This window comes from Mobula birostris, chromosome 3 (assembly GCF_030028105.1).
Source record: "Mobula birostris isolate sMobBir1 chromosome 3, sMobBir1.hap1, whole genome shotgun sequence".
NCBI lineage: Eukaryota > Metazoa > Chordata > Chondrichthyes > Myliobatiformes > Myliobatidae > Mobula > Mobula birostris.
The window spans coordinates 222784184-222803744 of record NC_092372.1 but is presented as its reverse complement, the minus strand read 5'-3'; the positions used below and the strand labels follow the sequence as shown (position 1 = coordinate 222803744).

The window sequence follows — 19561 nt, the reverse complement described above, 5'->3', positions numbered from 1 at the left end:
TTGCAGTTATCTATTTTAAGAAAGTGCTTTTATCCAAAATGATTTACACTAACCACACTGGGATGTTAATTTGGTTAATAGCATGGCATAACTTGGTTATTCAGGGTGTTGTTCCCATGGAAATTAACTAGAATATGACTAGAATAAAGTCAGCTTTCCCAGACTTCATTTGGAAGATCTTCAGTGCATTTGGGTGGTGGTGGGGGTGTGTTCAGGATTTGGGATTGGGCAGAGATGTGTTTTTTTCAAAATTCACCCATTTCGGACATGATATCCTGTAGTTGTGAAAGCCATCGAGAGTTAAGCTGTAGCTGTCTGATTCAATGAATTAATTTCTAGTTTTTATTACACTGATGTTCATCCTGTGTACATTAGGAGCAATGTACGGTAAGACTGTTTTTCTTATCAAAAGTCATTCTGCTGAAGTCACTGCTCTTAACTGCAGAAACCCAGACCAGAGGCTAATTCGTTCAAGGAGCTGAAACCAATCTAAGCTGACACCTTGGGATTTCAGTTCCTCATAAGGTGGCTTCAGTTTGTCAGCTTGGTGCTCTTACTTAAAGATTTGACCCAATAATTATCTTCAGATGGGAATTCCAGGGTGCATAGGCATAATTGCTAAAATAAATGTAATTAAAGATGAAGATGCTAAATTATTTGAAAGCTCTTCATTGTACAAATTTTAATTTGAAATATCCAGTTCCTCTGATAAAGGGCTGAGAGTCAAGTTGATTGTTTATTGTATGCACAGGTGCAATGAAAAGCGTGCTTGAATCTACAGGAGCACAATTCTATTTGTTGTTTACAGAATGCTCTAAGTTTATCCTTTTCCACATTTGAGCAGATTTTTCAAGCTTGGGGATGGATATAATTTTCTTTGAGGCTTTTCACTATAGCTGCACGCATAGTCATCTGCATCAGTGTAGAGTGAAATGCACTGTTTGCATTAGGAACCTACACATGCAAGGATGTGCTGGAGCAGTCCACAACTGTCGCCACACATTCCGGCACCAACATAGCAGGTCCACAGTGCTGGGCAGAACAACACAAAATGTGATAGGCAACAAAGCAACAGCAGCAAAACATGTCCCGTTTCTCCTTGCAGGGCTAAAGAGGGTTATTTATGCTTCATTTTTCATATGGAAACTGAAAGGCAGTTCCAGCCCATATGTAATGAAATTCCATCTTGATTCAAGATGTAAAGGCCGTAGAAGTCATATTTCAATAATGAGTAAAAATATTACTAAAATGAACAAACAGTAAAAAAACATATTCTTAAATAAAATTATTTCTGATTATGTGATTGGTGCTGACAGTTGAGTAAAGCCAGTATTGTGTGTATTCATGTATAATACAGTGGAATTTAGGCCCATTGCTAAGATGTTATGTCTTCAAGTTAAGCTTAAAAAACAATCAGCACTGAAGTTAGCCCTCTAATAATTGACATCTTCTGAGCCAATGCCTGCTTGATACTGCTGCAAATTCACTCAGTTGCTCAGCGATGAAGTCTTATTGTGGACTGTGTATGCTGGGCCTATTGCTATGTGGCTCATTGTCTTGGTTTGGAGTTGTGGAGGAGAGGTATGGCAAATTAATAGGAGGGAAATTAACATGGTATTGGTCCTGAGACCAGACCATCTTCAGTGATCATATTAATGAACCAGTAAGAAAGGTCTGGGCTAATTAACTTGAGGTATCAGTTTAGGTCCCACCATTGGAACTAGGGAATTCAGGATTTCACTCTGTCTCAACTTGTCCGCACCAACCATTTAAGTTAGTCCCATTTGCTTGCATTTGGCCCGTCTCCTAAACCTTCCATGTCCATGTACTTTTGAACCAAGTATCTTTTAAATGTTGTGATTGTACCTGCCTCAACTGCTTCCTCTGGCAGCTCGTTCTGCCCTGTGTGAACAAGTTGCCCCTCAGGTCCCTTTCTGAATCCTTCCCCTCTCACCTTGAACTTATAAATTGCGGTGGTACAAGCAGCTGGCTCACCACAACAAAGAGTTTAAAAGAAATGAATTGAAGTTGTCTTGTGTTGTCACCAGATGACAACATAGAATAAATAGAAAATAGTACAGCCCACAATGTTTCTGCCAAACACAATGCCAAATTAAACTAAATTCCTTCTGCCATTCCCTGCACATTTATGTATCTATCTAATAGCCTCTTAAACATAGAAACACAGAAACATAGAAAATAGGTGCAGGAGTAGGCCAATCGGCCCTCCGAGCCTGCACCGTATTGAGTATGATCATGGTTGATCATCCAACTCAGAACCCTGTACCTGCCTTCTCTCCATACCCCCTGATCCCTTTAGCCATATCTAACTCCCTCTTAAATATAGCCAGTGAACTGGCCTCAACTGTTTCCTGTGGCAGAGCTGTAGTATCTGCTTTCACTCTTATTCTTGTCAACATGTACCAGGCACTGTCCACTCTTTCTAAAAAAAAAACAATTTGCTCAACACTTGGCCTTTAAACTTTCCCCCTCTCACCTTAAATGCATATCCTCTTTATTTGACATTTCTATCCTGAGAAAAAGACTCCAGCTATCTACCCTGTCTATGTGTCCCATAATTTGACAAACTTCTGTCTGGTCTCCCTTCAGTCTCAGCAGCTCCAGAGAAAGCAATCCATGTTTGTCCAACCTCCCCTCTTTTCTCTTACCATCTAATTCAGACAGCATCCTGGTGAACCTCTTCTGCACTCTTTCCAAAGCCTCTACATCCTTCCTGTAATGGAGTGACCAGATCTGTACAGAAAGGAATGCAGTTTGTGACTGAAAAGCCTTGGTTCAACACACTGTCACTTGGGCACTCATGTTAGGCATAATGTTCCAAATAACAAATGCGCTTCATGAATTTGGAAGTGCTTTTTGTCAGCACAAGAGAAAATTGTCAGACTTTCTTTAACATTATCTGGTTTGAAATTGAAGAATGTTTAAATATTTCTTACCAGAAGTTGAAGTTGGATCCTGTGTCAGAGTGTTGGCATGCAGTGAACCATGTGTGGGTAACAGAGCAATGACTCAAGACCAACAACATGAAGCCCTATAATTTCCTAGGCACAGCCCCCTTGTAGTTACTTTCATAGAACATACAGCATTGAAACAAGACCTTCGTCCCACAATGTTGTGTCAAACCATTTAAATTAGTAATTGCATGGCTAACTAATCTCTTCTGCCTACACAATGTCCACATCCTTTCATTTTCCTTACATTGTTGTGCCCATCTAAATGTCTCATATTTCTGCCTCTACCACCAGCCCATGCAGAGCATTCCAGGAATCCATCACTCTTTGTGTTTTTAAAAAAAAAATAATTGCCCCTTGCATCTCCTTTGAAATACCCTGTCACCTTAAATACATGCCCTCTTTTATTAGACATTTCAAACCTTGGAAAAAGATATTGTCTGTCTATTCTCTACACCTCTCATAATCTTAACAACCTCTATCAGATCTCCCCTCAGCCTCTACCACTCCAGAGAAAACATCTCAAGAAGTTCCCCCTTAAATATTTCACCTTTCACCCTTAGCTTGTGATCTCTAGTTCTAGTCTTGCCCAACCTGAACACCTTAACACCATAGGAGCAGAATTATACCATTCAACCCAAGAAAGCTTGCAATTATTTGCCATATCTATATTCCCCTCATAATTTTGTATAATTCTATAAGATCACCCCTCATTCTCCTGCGCTCCAGGGAATACAGCCTAATTAGGGAGCAGGGAGGAAAATGAGAGTTAACTCAAATCCAAGAGCTTCTATGCTCAGGAGGCGACAGTCAACCTGTTGTGGTCTGGGGAGAGTGGAGAGGGTAGGTAGCAGCAGGACCTCGACTAGAGAATGAGACCTGAACACAAGAGGAAAAGTGTACAAAAAATGCCACCATAACTCTGTAATAATGTATTCTCGTTAAAAGTTCCCAGGAGGGAGTCTTGAATTATTGATATGATGAGAATTTTTACCTGAAATTTGGCCACGGCCTTTGGAGACTGAACTATCATTGAAGAGGCTGTGCATATTGGTGAAAGAAATGATTATTTTGTAGCCTATCTGGGTCTCAGCAGTTCAGATCTTTGATTTTTGCAGCAACTAGTTGATTTTATAGTACTACAGTAATATATGTCCTGTTATCAATCCTGTTTTATTTTTTATTTGTGTTTTTGTTTGCCCTTTGTTTTTTTTTCTCCTTTAGCCTCCAGCCAAATACCTCTTACCAGAGATGAGAGTATCTGATGTTGGAAAGAAATGTGTAGTGATCGACTTAGATGAAACCTTAGTACATAGTTCCTTTAAGGTACTGCAAGTTCTTTGTTTAAAGTTCATTGTTTATTATGTATTTTTTGATAACTTTAAAGTGTTGAACTCTCACTTTGTCAATCTCACACCTATTGCAAAGGGATGCATGATTTGGAGACGCAGCAACTTGTCATTACAGATGGCTAGTTTTATAGTTTGATAATGCTTGAGTAGTTCTACAATTTAAAACTCCTTACTCCATAACATACAGTGTTCCAATGAGGGTCGAGGATGGAGACAATGGGGAAAAGATGACGACTTGGATAGACGAAGGAGAAATGTGCAGAGTTACTGGGGGAGAAAAGCCACAGTGGGAGTAATTGGATATACCAAAAAAACCACGGTGTGAATAATTAGCTGAACCGTCTTTGTGTGTTTAAACTTTTGAAAGCAAAGGATAATTTAATAATTCCTCTCTCGATGCTCCTATTTATTTATTGATTTGTTTATTTTTATTCAGAGATACAGTGTGGAGCAGGTCCTTCCACCCCAGTGAGCTGCATATCCAAGCAGCCCACCTATTTAACCCTAGCCTAGTCACAGGGCAATGTATGATGACCAATTAATCCACTAACCGTGAGAGATCGGAGCACCTGGAGAAAACCCACACATTCATGGGGAGGACGTACAAACTCCTTACAGAGGATGCTGGAATTGAACTCTGAACTCCAATGTCCCAAGATGTAATAGTGTCGTGCTAACCGCTATACTAGCATGTGCTCCTGGCCATGGGCTATCTGGATTAGCAATAAATTCATTACCCATGTACAAATTCACAGTCCCCTCACTGGGATGGTATAAAAGTATTGTCTTGCTGTCTTGGCTGCAGAGTTAAAGTATAGACATAAACACAAGAGTTTAACATTTTGCATTCATCATAGATTGTAAAGGATACAAGCCGTTCCAGGATTATGTTACATCCAATTTATGGATACCCTTACCTTTGAGCAAACTTCCACTAAATTAAAAAGTCTGATGTACATAGTGCATTTCAGCTCTTGTTTGCTCTGTGTGGTTTCTTATCACTCTTTGATGTCAGAGCTCATGTAGCAGTGTGCTTACTACATTGAATGATTTTTGGCTATTTTCCAACTTGATAAAATCAATTAGTAGATGTCTGTAAAAACAGGAACCCACTTGTTAGCAGGGAGGGCCTGTATCTGAGCTTCTGCAATGCTATTATAACAGTGGAGTGTGGTTGGCTCCCGTATTGTCCTATCTGACCAAATCAAAACTCTTACTTGGGGATTTGCATTCCTTAGTTCTAGACCCTCTTCCACCTTGACAAATAGAAAAAGACATTACCAGAGAAGGAAGAAAATAAAACCTGTCCTGCACATAAACAAGGGATTTCATTCATTATCAGATGTTCACTCCTACCATGGAACAGCTCGTGCAAACTCAGTTGATAGTCTGCCAGTGTCTGAAGAAACCTGAATGAAAACCCACAAGTTTGCCAAGGCACTTACTGTATTGAAAGGGTTAATGTATGAGCAATATTTGATGGCACTGGGCTTGTACTCACTGGAGTTTAGAAGAATGGGGTGTGGGGGGAATCTCACTGAAACCTATCGAATATTGAAAGGCTGAGATAGAGAATGCTTTTTATGGTGGGGCTGACTAGGACTAGGGGGTACAGCCTCAGAATAGAGGGTCATTCATTTAGAGCAGAGATAAGGAGGAATTTAGCCAGAGGGTGGTGAATCTGTGGAATTCATTGCCACAGACGGTTGTGAAGACCAAGTCATTAGGTATATTTAAAACAGTGGTTGATAGGTTGTTTATTAGTAGTGGATGTCAAATGTTATGTGGAGAAGGCGGAGAATGAGGTTGAGAGGGATAATAAATCAGTCTAGATGGGCTGAATGGCCTGAACTCATTTTTAAACCTTCTGAATTGTAGTTCAACCCTCCTTGTGATGTGGCCAAGGGAATTGTTGCTCAGGTAATTAGTCTTGCCAGTAAGTGAAGTCTCATTTGTTATGTTTCTCTTGGCTATTCAGACCAAGTGGCTGATACTTACCCTGCACTGTTACTTTTAATCTGCAACTATTTGCTTTCACCTCAGATATTCTACTTCACAGGAGGGTCATTTTATTGTCAGGTTAAGAATCTTGGGGTTTACTGTATTAGCTACTAAGTAATTCTTTTGATATAGGTATTCTGTCAAAGCACAGGTCAGTGTGATCAGTTCTGTTTTTGTGTTTACTCTTGCCTTGTAGGTTTATTTGTTCCCTGCCCATATCCCTTCTTCCCTGTAACAACGAGCCACTATGTCTACAGACTCATAGGTCACTTAAATGGTCTGCTATCTAAGGTGTAAAAAGAGATTTGTCTGAAAAATCTGTCTTTGTATCATCAGATTGTTTAACCTTCTACTGCTGTACCTCACCAGGCCTCTTTGGTGAAGTGTGCCTAATGGGAGGTACTGATGCCAGATGTAGTATCTGTGCAATTAGATGGGCTCAGCATGGGCAAGTTTCATAGAACAGTACAAGCCATTCAGCCCACAATGTTTTGTTGACCTTTAATCAATCTAACCCTTCCCTCCTACATAGCCCTCCATTTTTCTATCATCTATGTGCTTATTTACCAGTTTCTTAAACAGCTTTAATATATCTGCCTCTACCACTGCCCTTGGTAGGGCTTTCCACACATCCACCACTCTGTGTTTTGGAAAATCTTACCTCTAACGTTCCCCCCCCAATCATTTTCTTCAATCACCTTAAAGTTATGCCTCCTCATATTAGCCGTTTCCGCCATGGAAAAAGAACTTCTTATTCTCTTCAAGGTCATTTCCCAAAATCAGAATAACAGGATTAGGGTTAGCAGAGTTGATAAAAGATTGGTTAGTGGACTTAGCAGCCAGGTAGAAGGTACCACACACAAATTTGTGCCTCGGCTCAGCTTTTGTAGTTAATAAAAGCTACCCAAATTTACTGTCATGCACAGCTAAACTAAGCAGGTATGTAAACTCGGAGGAATAAGGTGAAGTAAGCAAGCAAAAACTTGGCTGATGGACATCACTGGACTGTTACTTCAGTAAGAGAAATAGAAGGCAAAATGTTCTCAGTGATGGCCTGGGATATGTCAGTATTCAGAGTGACCTGGGTGTCCTTGAACGTAGATCACAAAAGCTTGAAGGAGTTAAGAGACCAAGCAGAATGTAATTGTTTTTTTACAATGGGATTAACAATATAAGAGTAAAGATTTACTCTAATTACATAGGGTTGGAATATATTAGAGCCTTTAGACCTAGGAACAGATTAGGCTATTCAGTTCATCAAGTACTCCACCATTGCATCGTGGCTGGTCTATTATCCCTCTCAACCCCATTCTCCTGCCTTATTGCTGTAACTTTTGGCACCCTATCTAATCAAGAACCTCTCAACCTCCGCTTTAACTATACCCAATGACTTGGCCTTCACAGCTGTCTGTGGTAATGAATTCCACACAATTAGTTCTGATCCTTATCATAGTGGCCTTCTGAAGTACATCAGTGCTACATTATTTTCCTGAACCACTCCATATAGCAGCAAGTTCCACATAATTATCACATTCTTGAATAAACTTTGAGTCTTGATTTTGTTTTAAATATTCATGGAATAAACTCTTAACCCACACAGTTTATAGGCATTGCTGGACCTACAGTGAGAACGTTGATACGAGGGAATCTGCAGATGCTGGAAATTCAAGCAACATACACAAAAAATGCTGGTGGAACGCAGCAGGCCAGGCAGCATCTATAGCAAGAGGTATAGCCGACGTTTTGGGCCGAGACCCTTCGTCAGGACCAACTGAAAGAAGAGATAGTAAGAGATTTGAAAGTGGGAGGAGGAGGGGGAAATCCGAAATGATAGGAGAAGACAGGCGGGGAGGGATGGATCTAAGAGCTGGAGAAGGGAGAGGATAATGAGACGGGAAGCCTGGGGAAAAAGAGAAGGGGGGGAGGGGAGCCCAGAGGGTGGAGAGCGGGCAAGGAGTTATAGTGAGAGGGACAGAGGGAGAAAAAAAAGGGGAGGAAATTAAAAATATATAAAATAAATAAGGAATGGGGTGTGAAGGGGAGGGGGGGCATTAATGAAAGTTAGAGAAGTCAATATTCATGCCGTCAGGTTGGAGGCTACCCAGATGGAATATAAGGTGTTGTTCCTCCAACCTGAGTGTGGCTTCATCTTGACAGTAGAGGAGGCCATGGATAGACATATCGGAATGGTAATGGATCGTGGAATTGAGATGTGTGGCCAGTGGGAGATCTTGCTTTCTCTGGTGGACAGAGTGTAAGTGTTCAGCGAAATGGTCTCCCATCCTGCGTCGGGTCTTGTCGATATATAGAAGGCTGCACCGGGAGCACTGGACGCAGTATATCACCCCAGCCGACTCACAGGTGAAGTGTCGCCTCACCTGGAAGGACTGTCTGGGGCCCTGAATGGTGGTGAGGGAGGAAGTGTAACATACCTCGACACTGTTTTATCTCCCCTTGTTCAATCCCTTCCCACCTATGTTTGTGACACTCCTCACGTTCTGAATATTTTGAATGATTTTAAGATCCCTGGTCCCCACTGCTTTATTTTCACCATGGATGTCCAGTCCCTATATATTTCCATCCCCCATCAGGAAGGTCTCAAAGCTCTCCACTTCTTTTTGGATTCCAGACCTAACCAGTTCCCCTCTACCACCACTCTCCTCCGTCTAGCGGAATTAGTCCTTACTCTTAACAATTTCTTCTTTGGCTCCTCCCACTTCTACCAAACTAAAGGTGTAGCCATGGGCACCCGTATGGGTCCCAGCTATGCCTACCTTTTCGTTGGCTTTGTGGAACAATCCATGTTCCAAGCCTATACTGGTATCTGTCGCCCTCTTTTCCTTCGCTACATCGACGACTGCATTGGCGCTGCTTCCTGCATGCATGTTGAGCTCGTTGACTTCATTAACTTTGCCTCCAATTTTCACCGTGCCCTCAAGTTTACCTGGTCCATTTCTGACGCCTCCCTTCCCTTTCTAGATCTTTCTGTCTCTACCTCTGGAGGCAGCTATCTACTGATGTCTACTATAAGCCTACGGACTCTCAAAGCTACCTGGACTATTCCTCTTCACACCCTGTCTCTTGCAAAAATGCCATCCCCTTCTCGCAATTCCTCCATTTCGCCGCATCTGCTCTCAGGATGAGGATTTTCATTCTAGGACAAAGGAGATATCTTCCTTTTTTAAAGAAAGAGGCTTCCCTTCCTCCACCGTCAACTCTGCTCTCAAACGCATCTCTCCCATTTCACGTACATCTGCTCTCACTCCATCCTCCCATTACCCCACTAGGGATAGGGTTCCCCTTGTCCTCGCCTACGACCCCACCAGCCTCCGGGTCCAACATATAATTCTCTGTAACTTCCGCCACCTCCAACAGGATCCCACCACTAAGCACATCTTTCCCTTCCCCCCCCTTTCTGTTTTCCGCAGGGATCGCTCCCTACGCGACTCCCTTGTCCATTTGTCCCCCCATCCCTCCCCACTGATCTCCCTCCTGGCCCTTATCCTTGTAAGTGGAACAAGTGCTACACATGCCCTTACACTTCCTCCTCACAACCATTCAGGGCCCCAGACAGTCCTTCCAGGTGAGGCGACACTTCACCTGTGAGTCGGCTGGGGCAATATACTGCATCCGGTGCTCTTGGTGCGGCCTTCTATATATTGGTGAGACCCGACGCAGGCTGGGAGGCTGTTTCGCTGAACACCTATGCTCTGTCCGCCAGAGAAAGCAAGATCTCTCAGTGGCCACACATTTTAATTCCACTTCCCATTCTCATTCCAATATGTCCATCCACGGCCTCCTCTACTGTCAAGATGAAGCCACACTCAGGTTAGAGGAACAACACTTTATATTCTGTCTGGGTAGCCTCCAACCTGATGGCATGAATATTAACCTCTCTAATACCCCTCCTCCCCTTCACACCCCATCCCTTATTTATTTATTTTAAGTATTTTAAAATTTTCCCCCTTTTTTCTCTCTTTCTTCCTCTGTCCCTCTCACTATAACTCCTTGCCTGCTCTCCACCCTCTGGGCTCCCTTTCTCCCTTCTGTTTCTCCCCAGGCTTCCCGTCCCATGATCTTCTCCCTTTTCCAGCTCTTAGACCCACCCCTCCTCTCCTGTCTTCTCCTATCATTTCAGATCTCCCCCTCCTCCCACTTTCAAATCTCTTACTATCTCTTCTTTCAGTTAGTCCTGATGAAGGGTCCCAGCCCAAAATGTTGACTGTACCTCTTCCTATCGATGCTGCCTGGCCTGCTGCATTCACCAGCAGTTTTTGTGTGTGTGGTGAGAACGTCGCACAGCTTTAGAAGCTTGGAATGACTGGGAATTTTTCATAGTGATCTGAGTCTCAGAAGCCTCACTCACACACTTCTTCCCTTAAGCTTTAGTTCTGGAAGTGTGGATTAGCATTTGATGGGTGAATCTAGCACCCCACTCCTCCAGTAAGGAACACATTGACGGAGAGCCTACAAGGGCAAGTGAGGATGAGTCCTGAAGAGGAGGATCTGTGTTCAACCCTATGAGTGTGTTCTGTCAGTTAATGAGATCCTGTTCTGTTCATATCTTGATTTCTCTAACAAAGCAAAATGCTGTTTATCATAGCTTTAAAAATTTCAATAGACCTAGTTTTCTGTTGGAGATGGAGGTCCAGATTTCCTCTGTCCTTTGTGTGAAGAAGTGCCTCCTAACATCTTTGCAGGCTGGTTTGTTCTGGTTATTTCCAGAAGAAAACAACAATTTCTCTCTATAAATTGATGAGGGGTATAGATCATGTGAATGCTTGTAGGCTTTTTCCCCTAAGGTTGAGTGAGACCAGAATTCGAGGTCATAGGTTGAGGTTAAAAGGTGAAATATTTAAGGAGAGTCTGAGGGTGGTGTTCTTCACTGAGACAGTGGTGAGAATATGGAACAAGCTGCCAGAGGAAGTGGTAGATGCAGATTCAATTGTAACAAGTCACAGAAGTTTGAATGTGAGGGGTATGGAGGCCAATGGTCCGGGTGCAGGTAAATGGGACTAGTCAGAAGAGCAGGTTGGCAGGGCTAGATGGGCGGAAGAGTCTGTTTCTATGCTTTAGGATTATATGACTCTAAATCTTTTTAAGTAACTTTTAGATATCCTGATTAAATCCTCCAGTATGACCATAACCTTGTCATAGAGTTTGGAGGCTTGCATGCCTCAATGACCTGGAGAGCACTATTGTCTGGATTCAGGGCCTTGTTCATTGGCTCTTGGTAAGGTCACCCATGCCAAACAGATCAAAGGGTAGAGGCCAGACAAAGAGTGGTCCACCGGTCCTTCAGGTTCAGTGGTTCAGCTCAGGGTTAACAATCCTGACTGGTAAAACAAAATTGTTACAGAAACAGCAATGACGAATCCTTCTATACAGACAGAGATGGAGGACCTTCATTGCTGCCCTAAATGCCATCAGCGTAATGAGCAGCAAGTAAGTAAGTATCCTTATTAAATCACCACCTCCTAACTGTCTGGAGTCAAAGGATCTTGTCCATGCTTCCCTTAAAGTTCTATAGGTGCTGATAGAGATCACTTCATTGCCTGTAGGGAGATCACAATGCGATGCCTTTTCCATTCCACAAACGTGCTTTGTACGTACCAGATCCATTTCTATGGTGGCCAATCGGCTTCACCCTTTCACGAGGAATCCTGCAGATGCTGGAAGTTCAAGCAATACACATCAAAGTTTCTGATGAACGCAGCAGGCTAGGCAGCATCTCTAGGAAGAGGTTCAGTCGACATTTCAGGCCGAGACCCTTCGTCAGGACTAACTGAAGGAAGAGCTAGTAAGAGATTTGAAAGTGGGAGGGGGAGGGGGGGCGATCCAAAATGATAGAAGAAGACAGGAGGGGGAGGGATGGAGCCAAGAGCTGGATAGGTGATTGGCAAAAGGGATATGAGAGGATCATGGGACAGGAGGCCCAGGGAGAAGGAAAAGGGGGAGGGGGGGAAACCCAGAGGATGGGCAAGGGGTATAGTCAGAGGGACAGAGGGAGAAAAGGAGAGAGAGAGAGAAAGAATGTGTGTATATAAATAAATAACGGATGGGGTACGAGGGGGAGGTGGGGCATTAGCGGAAGTTAGAGAAGTCAATGTTCATGCCATCAGGTTGGAGGCTACCCAGATGGAATATAAGGTGTTGTTCCTCCAACCTGAGTCTGGCTTCATCTTCACAGTAGAGGAGGCCGTGGGTAGACATGTCAGAATGGGAATGGGATGTGGAATTAAAATGTGTGGCCACTGGGAGATCCTGCTTTCTCTGGCTTCACCCTTTCCCTGGTCATTCTCTTCCAAGAACCGGAGGAACTGAACACACTCAGATGAAACTGTTCTGCTGCTTTTCGTAAACTCACTGGTCACTGCAGAGCTCTTGTACAGTATGCATGCAGGTCCATTTTCTCAGCCTGACTTCAGTCCCTTTTACTTAGGTGAACAATATAAAGCATCCAGTAATAATTCATTAAATTCAGAGTAAATTTTTTAGGATGATAACCAGAGATACCAAAGAGTGGTGAATCTGTGGAATTCATGGAAACAGCTGTGGAGGCTAAGTTTTTATTTACACTTAAGGCAGATGTTGATAGATTCTCGATTGGTCAGGGCATGAAAGGATATGGGGAGGAAGGCAGGAGATTGGAGCTGAGAGGAAAAATGAATCAGCCACGATAAAACAGTGGAGCAGACTCAATGGACAAAGGACCTAATTTGGCTCTAATGTCTGATGGTCTTACAATAAAGGCGATCCACATGCTTGCCTTTATTGGTCAGAGTATTGAATATAATAGTCAATAAGTTATTTATGGAGCAGCTGGATAAATCCACTTGCTCGTGTGTAATTTTGTTTGCCCGATTACAGGAAAGATGTGGAGGTTTGAAAAGGATACCGAAGAGAATCTAGGATCAACTTTATTTGCCATGTATGTTTATATGTATTAGGAATTTGCTGTGGTGAGTTGGTCAGGATGCGACATACATTGGAAGGTTCACCAGAATTAGATGGCATGAGTTGTGGAGAGAGAGATTGGACAAATTTGGATAATTTCGTCTGGAGTGTTGGCAGCTGAGGGAGATCTGATAGAAGTTTATAGGATAATAAGACCCTAAGATATAGGAGCAGAATTAAGACATTTGGCCCATTGAGTCTGCTCCACTAATTTATCATGGCTAATCTAATTTTCCTCTCAGCCCCAATCTCCTACCTTCTTCCTGTAACCCCTCATGCTCTGATCAATCAAGAATCTATCAACCTCTGCCTTAAATATACATAAAGACTTGGCCTCCATAGCTGCCTGTGGCAAAGAATTCCACAGGTTCACCTCATTATGAGAGGCATAGACAGGATAGACAGTCAGAATCATTCTTTCCACCACACAGTGGTAGTTGTCTGGGATGGGCTGCTGTGAAGAGTGATGGAAGCAGGAGCTTGAGGCTGTTAGATAGACACATGAATGAAGGGGTGTGGCTCATGTACAGGCAGAGATTTAATTTAAATTGGCGTCTTCAGTGCAGACATTGTGGTCCGAAGGGCGTCTTTCCTTTGCTGTTCTGTAATCAAACTGTTGCTTAAAAGTGGGATTTCTGATGCTCAATCTTGGGAAATTGTTATCATTTTTGAAAGCTGTCTTTTAGATTTAGTCTTTTAGGTTAGAGCGGGACATTGATAGGATGCAAAACTGAGAAGTGCCAAATGGAGTTCAACCCAGAAAAGTGTGAGATAATTCATTTTAGTAGGTCAAATATGATGGCAGAATATAGTATTAATGGTAAGACTCTTGGCAGTGTGGAGGTTGACTCTGTGGTTAAGAAAGCATGCGGTGCATTGGCCTTCATCAATAGTGGGATAGAGTTTAGGAGCCGAGAGGTAATGTTGCAGCTATATAGGACCCCGGTCAGACCCCACTTGGAGTACTGTGCTCAGTTCTGTTCGCCTCACTACAAGAAGGATGTGGAGACCATAGAAAGGGTGCAGAGGAGATTTACAAGGATGTTGCCTGAATTGGGGAGCATGCCTTATGAGGATAGGTTAAGTGAATTCAAACAACAGGAATTCTGCAGATGCTGGAAATTCAAGCAACACACATCAAAGTTGCTGGTGAACGCAGCAGGCCAGGCAGCATCTGTAGGAAGAGGTGCAGTCGACGTTTCAGGCCGAGACCCTTCGTCAGGACTAACTGAAGGAAGAGTGAGTAAGGGATTTGAAAGTTGGAGGGGGAGATCCAAAATGATAGGAGAAGACAGGAGGGGGAGGGATAGAGCCAAGAGCTGGACAGGTGATAGGCAAAAGGGGAGACGAGAGGATAATGGGACAGGAGGTCCGGGAAGAAAGACAAGGGGAGAGGGACCCAGAGGATGGGCAAGAGGTATATTCAGAGGGACAGAGGGAGAAAAAGGAGAGTGAAAGAAAGAATGTGTGCATAAAAATGAGTAACAGATGGGATACGAGGGGGAGGTGGGGCCTTAGCGGGAGTTAGAGAAGTCAATGTTCATGCCACCAGGTTGGAGGCTACCCAGACGGAATATAAGCTGTTGTTCCTCCAACCTGAGTGTGGCTTCATCTTTACAGTAGAGGAGGCCGTGGATAGACATGTCAGAATGGGAATGGGATGTGGAATTAAAATGTGTGGCCACTGGGAGATCCTGCTTTCTCTGGCGGACAGAGCGTAGATGTTCAGCAAAGCGGTCTCCCAGTCTGCGTCGGGTCTCGCAGTCTGCGTCGGGTCTCGCCAATATATAAAAGGCCACATCGGGAGCACCGGATGCAGTATATCACCCCAGTTGACTCACAGGTGAAGTGTTGCCTCACCTGGAAGGACTGTTTGGGGCCCTGAATGGTGGTAAGGGAGGAAGTGTAAGGGCATGTGTAGCACTTGTTCTGCTTACACGGATAAGTGCCAGGAGGGAGATCAGTGGGGAGGGATGGGCGGGACGAATGGACAAGGGAGTTGTGTAGGGAGCGATCCCTGTGGAATGCAGAGAGAGGGGGGGAGGGAAAGATGTGCTTAGTGGTGGGATCCCGTTGGAGGTGGCGGAAGTTACGGAGAATACTATGTTGGACCCGGAGGCTGGTGGGGTGGTAGGTGAGGACCAGGGGAACCCTATTCCTAGTGGGGTGGCGAGAGGATGGAGTGAGAGCAGATGTACGTGAAATGGGGGAGATGCGTTTAAGAGCAGAGTTGATAGTGGAGGAAGGGAAGCCCCTTTCTTTAAAAAAGGAAGACATCTCCCTCGTCCTAGAATGAAAAGCCTCATCCTGAGAGCAGATGCGGCGGAGACGGAGGAATTGCGAGAAGGGGATGGCGTTTTTGCAAGAGACAGGGTGAGAAGAGGAATAGTCCAGATAGCTGTGAGAGTCAGTAGGCTTATAGTAGACATCAGTGGATAAGCTGTCTCCAGAGACAGAGACAGACAGAAAGATCTAGAAAGGGGAGGGAGGTGTCGGAAATGGACCAGGTAAACTTGAGGGCAGGGTGAAAGTTGGAGGCAAAGTTAATAAAGTCAACGAGTTCTGCATGCGTGCAGGAAGCAACGCCAATGCAATCGTCGATGTAGCGAAGGAAAAGTGGGGGACAGATACCAGAATAGGCACGGAACATAGATTGTTCCACAAAGCCAACAAAAAGGCAGGCATAGCTAGGACCCATACGGGTGCCCATAGCTACACCTTTAGTTTGGAGAAAGTGGGAGGAGCCAAAGGAGAAATTGTTAAGAGTAAGGACTAATTCCGCTAGACGGAGCAGAGTGGTGGTAGAGGGGAACTGATTAGGTCTGGAATCCAAAAAGAAGCATAGAGCTTTAAGACCTTCCTGATGGGGGATGGAAGTATATAAGGACTGGACATCCATGGTGAAAATAAAGCGGTGGGGGCCAGGGAACTTAAAATCATTGAAAAGTTTCAGAGCGCGAGAAGTGTCACGAACATAGGTCGGAAGGGATTGAACAAGGGGTGATAAAACAGTGTTGAGGTATGCAGAAATGAGTTCGGTGGGGCAGGAGCAAGCTGAGACAATAGGTCGGCCAGGACAGGCAGGTTTGTGGAACTTGGGTAGGAGGTAGAAACGGGAAGTGCGGGGTGTGGGAACTATAAGGTTGGTAGCAGTGGATGGGAGATCCCCTGAGCGGATAAAGTCGGTGATGGTATGGGAGACAATGGCCTGGTGCTCCTTAGTGGGGTCACGATCGAGGGGTAAATAAGAGGAGGTATCCGCGAGTTGTCGCTGTGCCGCGGCAAGGTAGAGGTCAGTACGCCAGACTACAACAGCACCCCCCTTATCGGCGGGTTTAATAATAAGGTTAGGATTAGTGCGGAGGGAGTGGAGAGCAGAGCGTTCGGAAGGAGTGAGGTTGGAATGGGGACAAGGTGCGGTGAAGTCGAGACGGTTGATGTCCTACCACCTACCACCCCACCAGCCTCCGGGTCCAACATATTATTCTCCGTAACTTCCGCCACCTCCAACGGGATCCCACCCATTCGTCCCTCCCATCCCTCCCCACTGATCTCCCTCCTGGCACTTATCCGTGTAAGCGGAACAAGTGCTACACATGCCCTTACACTTCCTCCCTTACCACTATTCAGGGCCCCAAACAGTCCTTCCAGGTGAGGCAACACTTCACCTGTGAGTCGGCTGGGGTGATATACTGCGTCCGGTGCTCCCGATGTGGCCTTTTATATATTGGCGAGACCCGACGCAGACTGGGAGACCGCTTTGCTGAACACCTACGCTCTGTCCGCCAGAGAAAGCAGGATCTCCCAGTGGCCACACATTTTAATTCCACATCCCATTCCCATTTTGACATGTCCATCCACGGCCTCCTCTACTGTAAAGATGAAGCCACACTCAGGTTGGAGGAACAACACCTTATATTCCGTCTGGGTAGCCTCCAACCTGATGGCATGAACATTGACTTCTCTAACTCCCGCTAAGGCCCCACCTCCCCCTCGTATCCCATCTGTTACTTATTTTTATACACACATTCTTTCTCTCACTCTCCTTTTTCTCCCTCTGTCCCTCTGAATATACCTCTTGCCCAGCCTCTGGGTTCCCCCCCTTGTCTTTCTTCCCGGACCTCCTGTCCCATGATCCTCTTGTATCCCCTTTTGCCAATCACCTGTCCAGCTCTTGGCTCCATTCCTCCCCCTCCTGTCTTCTCCTATCATTTTGGATCTCCCCCTCCCCCTCCAACTTTCAAATCCCTTACTCACTCTTCCTTCAGTTAGTCCTGACGAAGGGTCTCGGCCTGAAACGTCGACTGCACCTCTTCCTACAGATGCTGCCTGGCCTGCTGCGTTCACCAGCAACTTTGATGTGTGTTGTTAAGTGAATTCAGCCTTTTCTCCTTGGAGTGACGGAGAATGAGAGGTGACCTGATAGAGGTGTATAGGATGATGAGAGGCATTGATCGTGTGGATAGTCAGAGGCTTTTTCCCAGGGCTGAAATGGCTGACATGAGAGGACACAGTTTTAATGTGCTTGGAAGTAGGTACAGAGGAGATGTCAGGGGTAAGTTTTTTACGCAGAGAGTGGTGAGTTTATGGAATGGGCTGCCGGCGGCGGTGGTGAAGGCGGATATGATAGGTTCTTTTCAGAGACTCCTGGACAGGTACATGGAGCTCAGAAAAATAGAGGGCTGTGGGTAACCCTAGGTAATTTCTAAGGTAGGGACATGTTCAGCACAGCTTTGTGGGCCGAAGGGCCTGTATTGTGCTGTAGGTTTTCTGTGTTTCTATCCGCAACTGTGAACAGGTTTAATGCACACATCTTTTCTCTTGAGAAAACTGATGCTGCACTGTTTTGATGGTAGGGCTGCTGATGATGCCCCTCTCATTACGTTGCCGCCCCCCACAGCCCCACTTCAGTATTCCAGACCTTCTTCCTACATTTTGTTTCTTGATTACGGTTGTCACTTTCTGAACTAGGCTATATGTCCTCTCAGTACCCTCTTGGTTGACAAAGAAGTGGGCAGGAAAAATCTTTACAGACACTACCCACCCCTACCTATTGCCCTTTTCAAAAGCTCCCTGCTGGAAAGTGTTATAGGGCTATGAAAACAAAAAGAATACTATTTTAAAAGTCCCTTCCTACATGCAGTTAATCTGATTAGCCCCACCCTACCCCCTCTATCTATTACCCCTGTAAACACTTTAAAGCACTTTTTATAATGTTGTTTATATTGTAGATACATGCTGCTATTTATGCACTTTTTATTCCATATCTGTACATTAACCTCTGACTTTATGTAATTGTTTTTCTTTATTATTGTTGACTGTTGTAGATTTTTGTTGCAAGTTGGCCCACACACCACAGCAAATTCCTAATACTTGTAAATGTATGTGCCGAATAAAGTTGATCCTTGATCATCTCCTTTCCTCAAACCTATGAACTGTGGAACATATTTATCTCAGTTTCCTATAGTGGGGGAGTCTAAGACCAGAGGGCACAGCTCAGAATAGCAGGACGATCCTTAAGAACAGAGATGAGGAGGAATTTCTTTAGCTAGAGGGTGAAGAATCTGTGAAATTTGTTGCCACAGATGACTGTGAAGGCCAAGTTATTGGGTATAATTAAAGCGCAGATTGATAGGTTCTTGATTATGTAGGGTGTCAATGATTTCGGGGAGAAGGCAGGAGAACGGGGTTGTGAAGGATAAATCAGCCATGATGGAATGGTGGAGCAGACTCGATGATTGAGTGGCCTAATTCTGTTCCTATGTCTTATGGTTTCAGTCACTGCTCCCTTCGTTGTGCAGGATAAAGCCCTGACAAAAGCCATTGATCTTTACTTGTGCCTTATCGGCTGTAGATCTATGAACATTGTACTTCCCTTCTTCATTCCAGATACTTAAACCCAAAAATGCACAAGACAGTCCTGTAGACCATTGACAGAATGAGATAGTGTTTCACCCAAACTGCAGTACTGAGATGTCTGCTTTCTCAGATGAGTATAGAACAGAGCAGGCCCTTCAGCCCACCATGTTATGTCAACCTTTTAATCTATTCAGTGATCAATCTAACCTGCCTCTCCACATAGCCCTCCATTTTTCTATCATGCATGTGCCTATCTTAGATATCCCTAATATATTTGCCTCTATCACCATCCCTGATGGTGTGTTCCACATACCCACCCCACTTTTTTTTTTATATAAAAAGAACTCACCTCTGACATCCCCACTACACTTTCCTCTAACCACCTTGAAATTATACTCCCTTGTGTTAATCATTTCCACC

General features: G+C 44.3%; 1 protein-coding gene across 4 annotated transcripts in view; it reads left to right on the top strand.

The window, feature by feature from the left end:
- The window catches only part of ctdspla (CTD (carboxy-terminal domain, RNA polymerase II, polypeptide A) small phosphatase-like a), a 277323-nt gene that overhangs the window by 205210 nt on the left and 52552 nt on the right, over positions 1 to 19561 (top strand). For 3 of the 4 annotated variants that reach the window (XM_072254206.1, XM_072254207.1, XM_072254208.1), the window contains one exon: positions 4197 to 4298. The exons of the other annotated variant lie outside the window; for it this stretch is intronic. In XM_072254206.1, coding sequence (XP_072110307.1) covers positions 4197 to 4298 — 102 coding nt within the window. The remainder of the gene's footprint in view (positions 1 to 4196; positions 4299 to 19561) is intronic. 4 annotated transcript variants of the gene reach the window in all.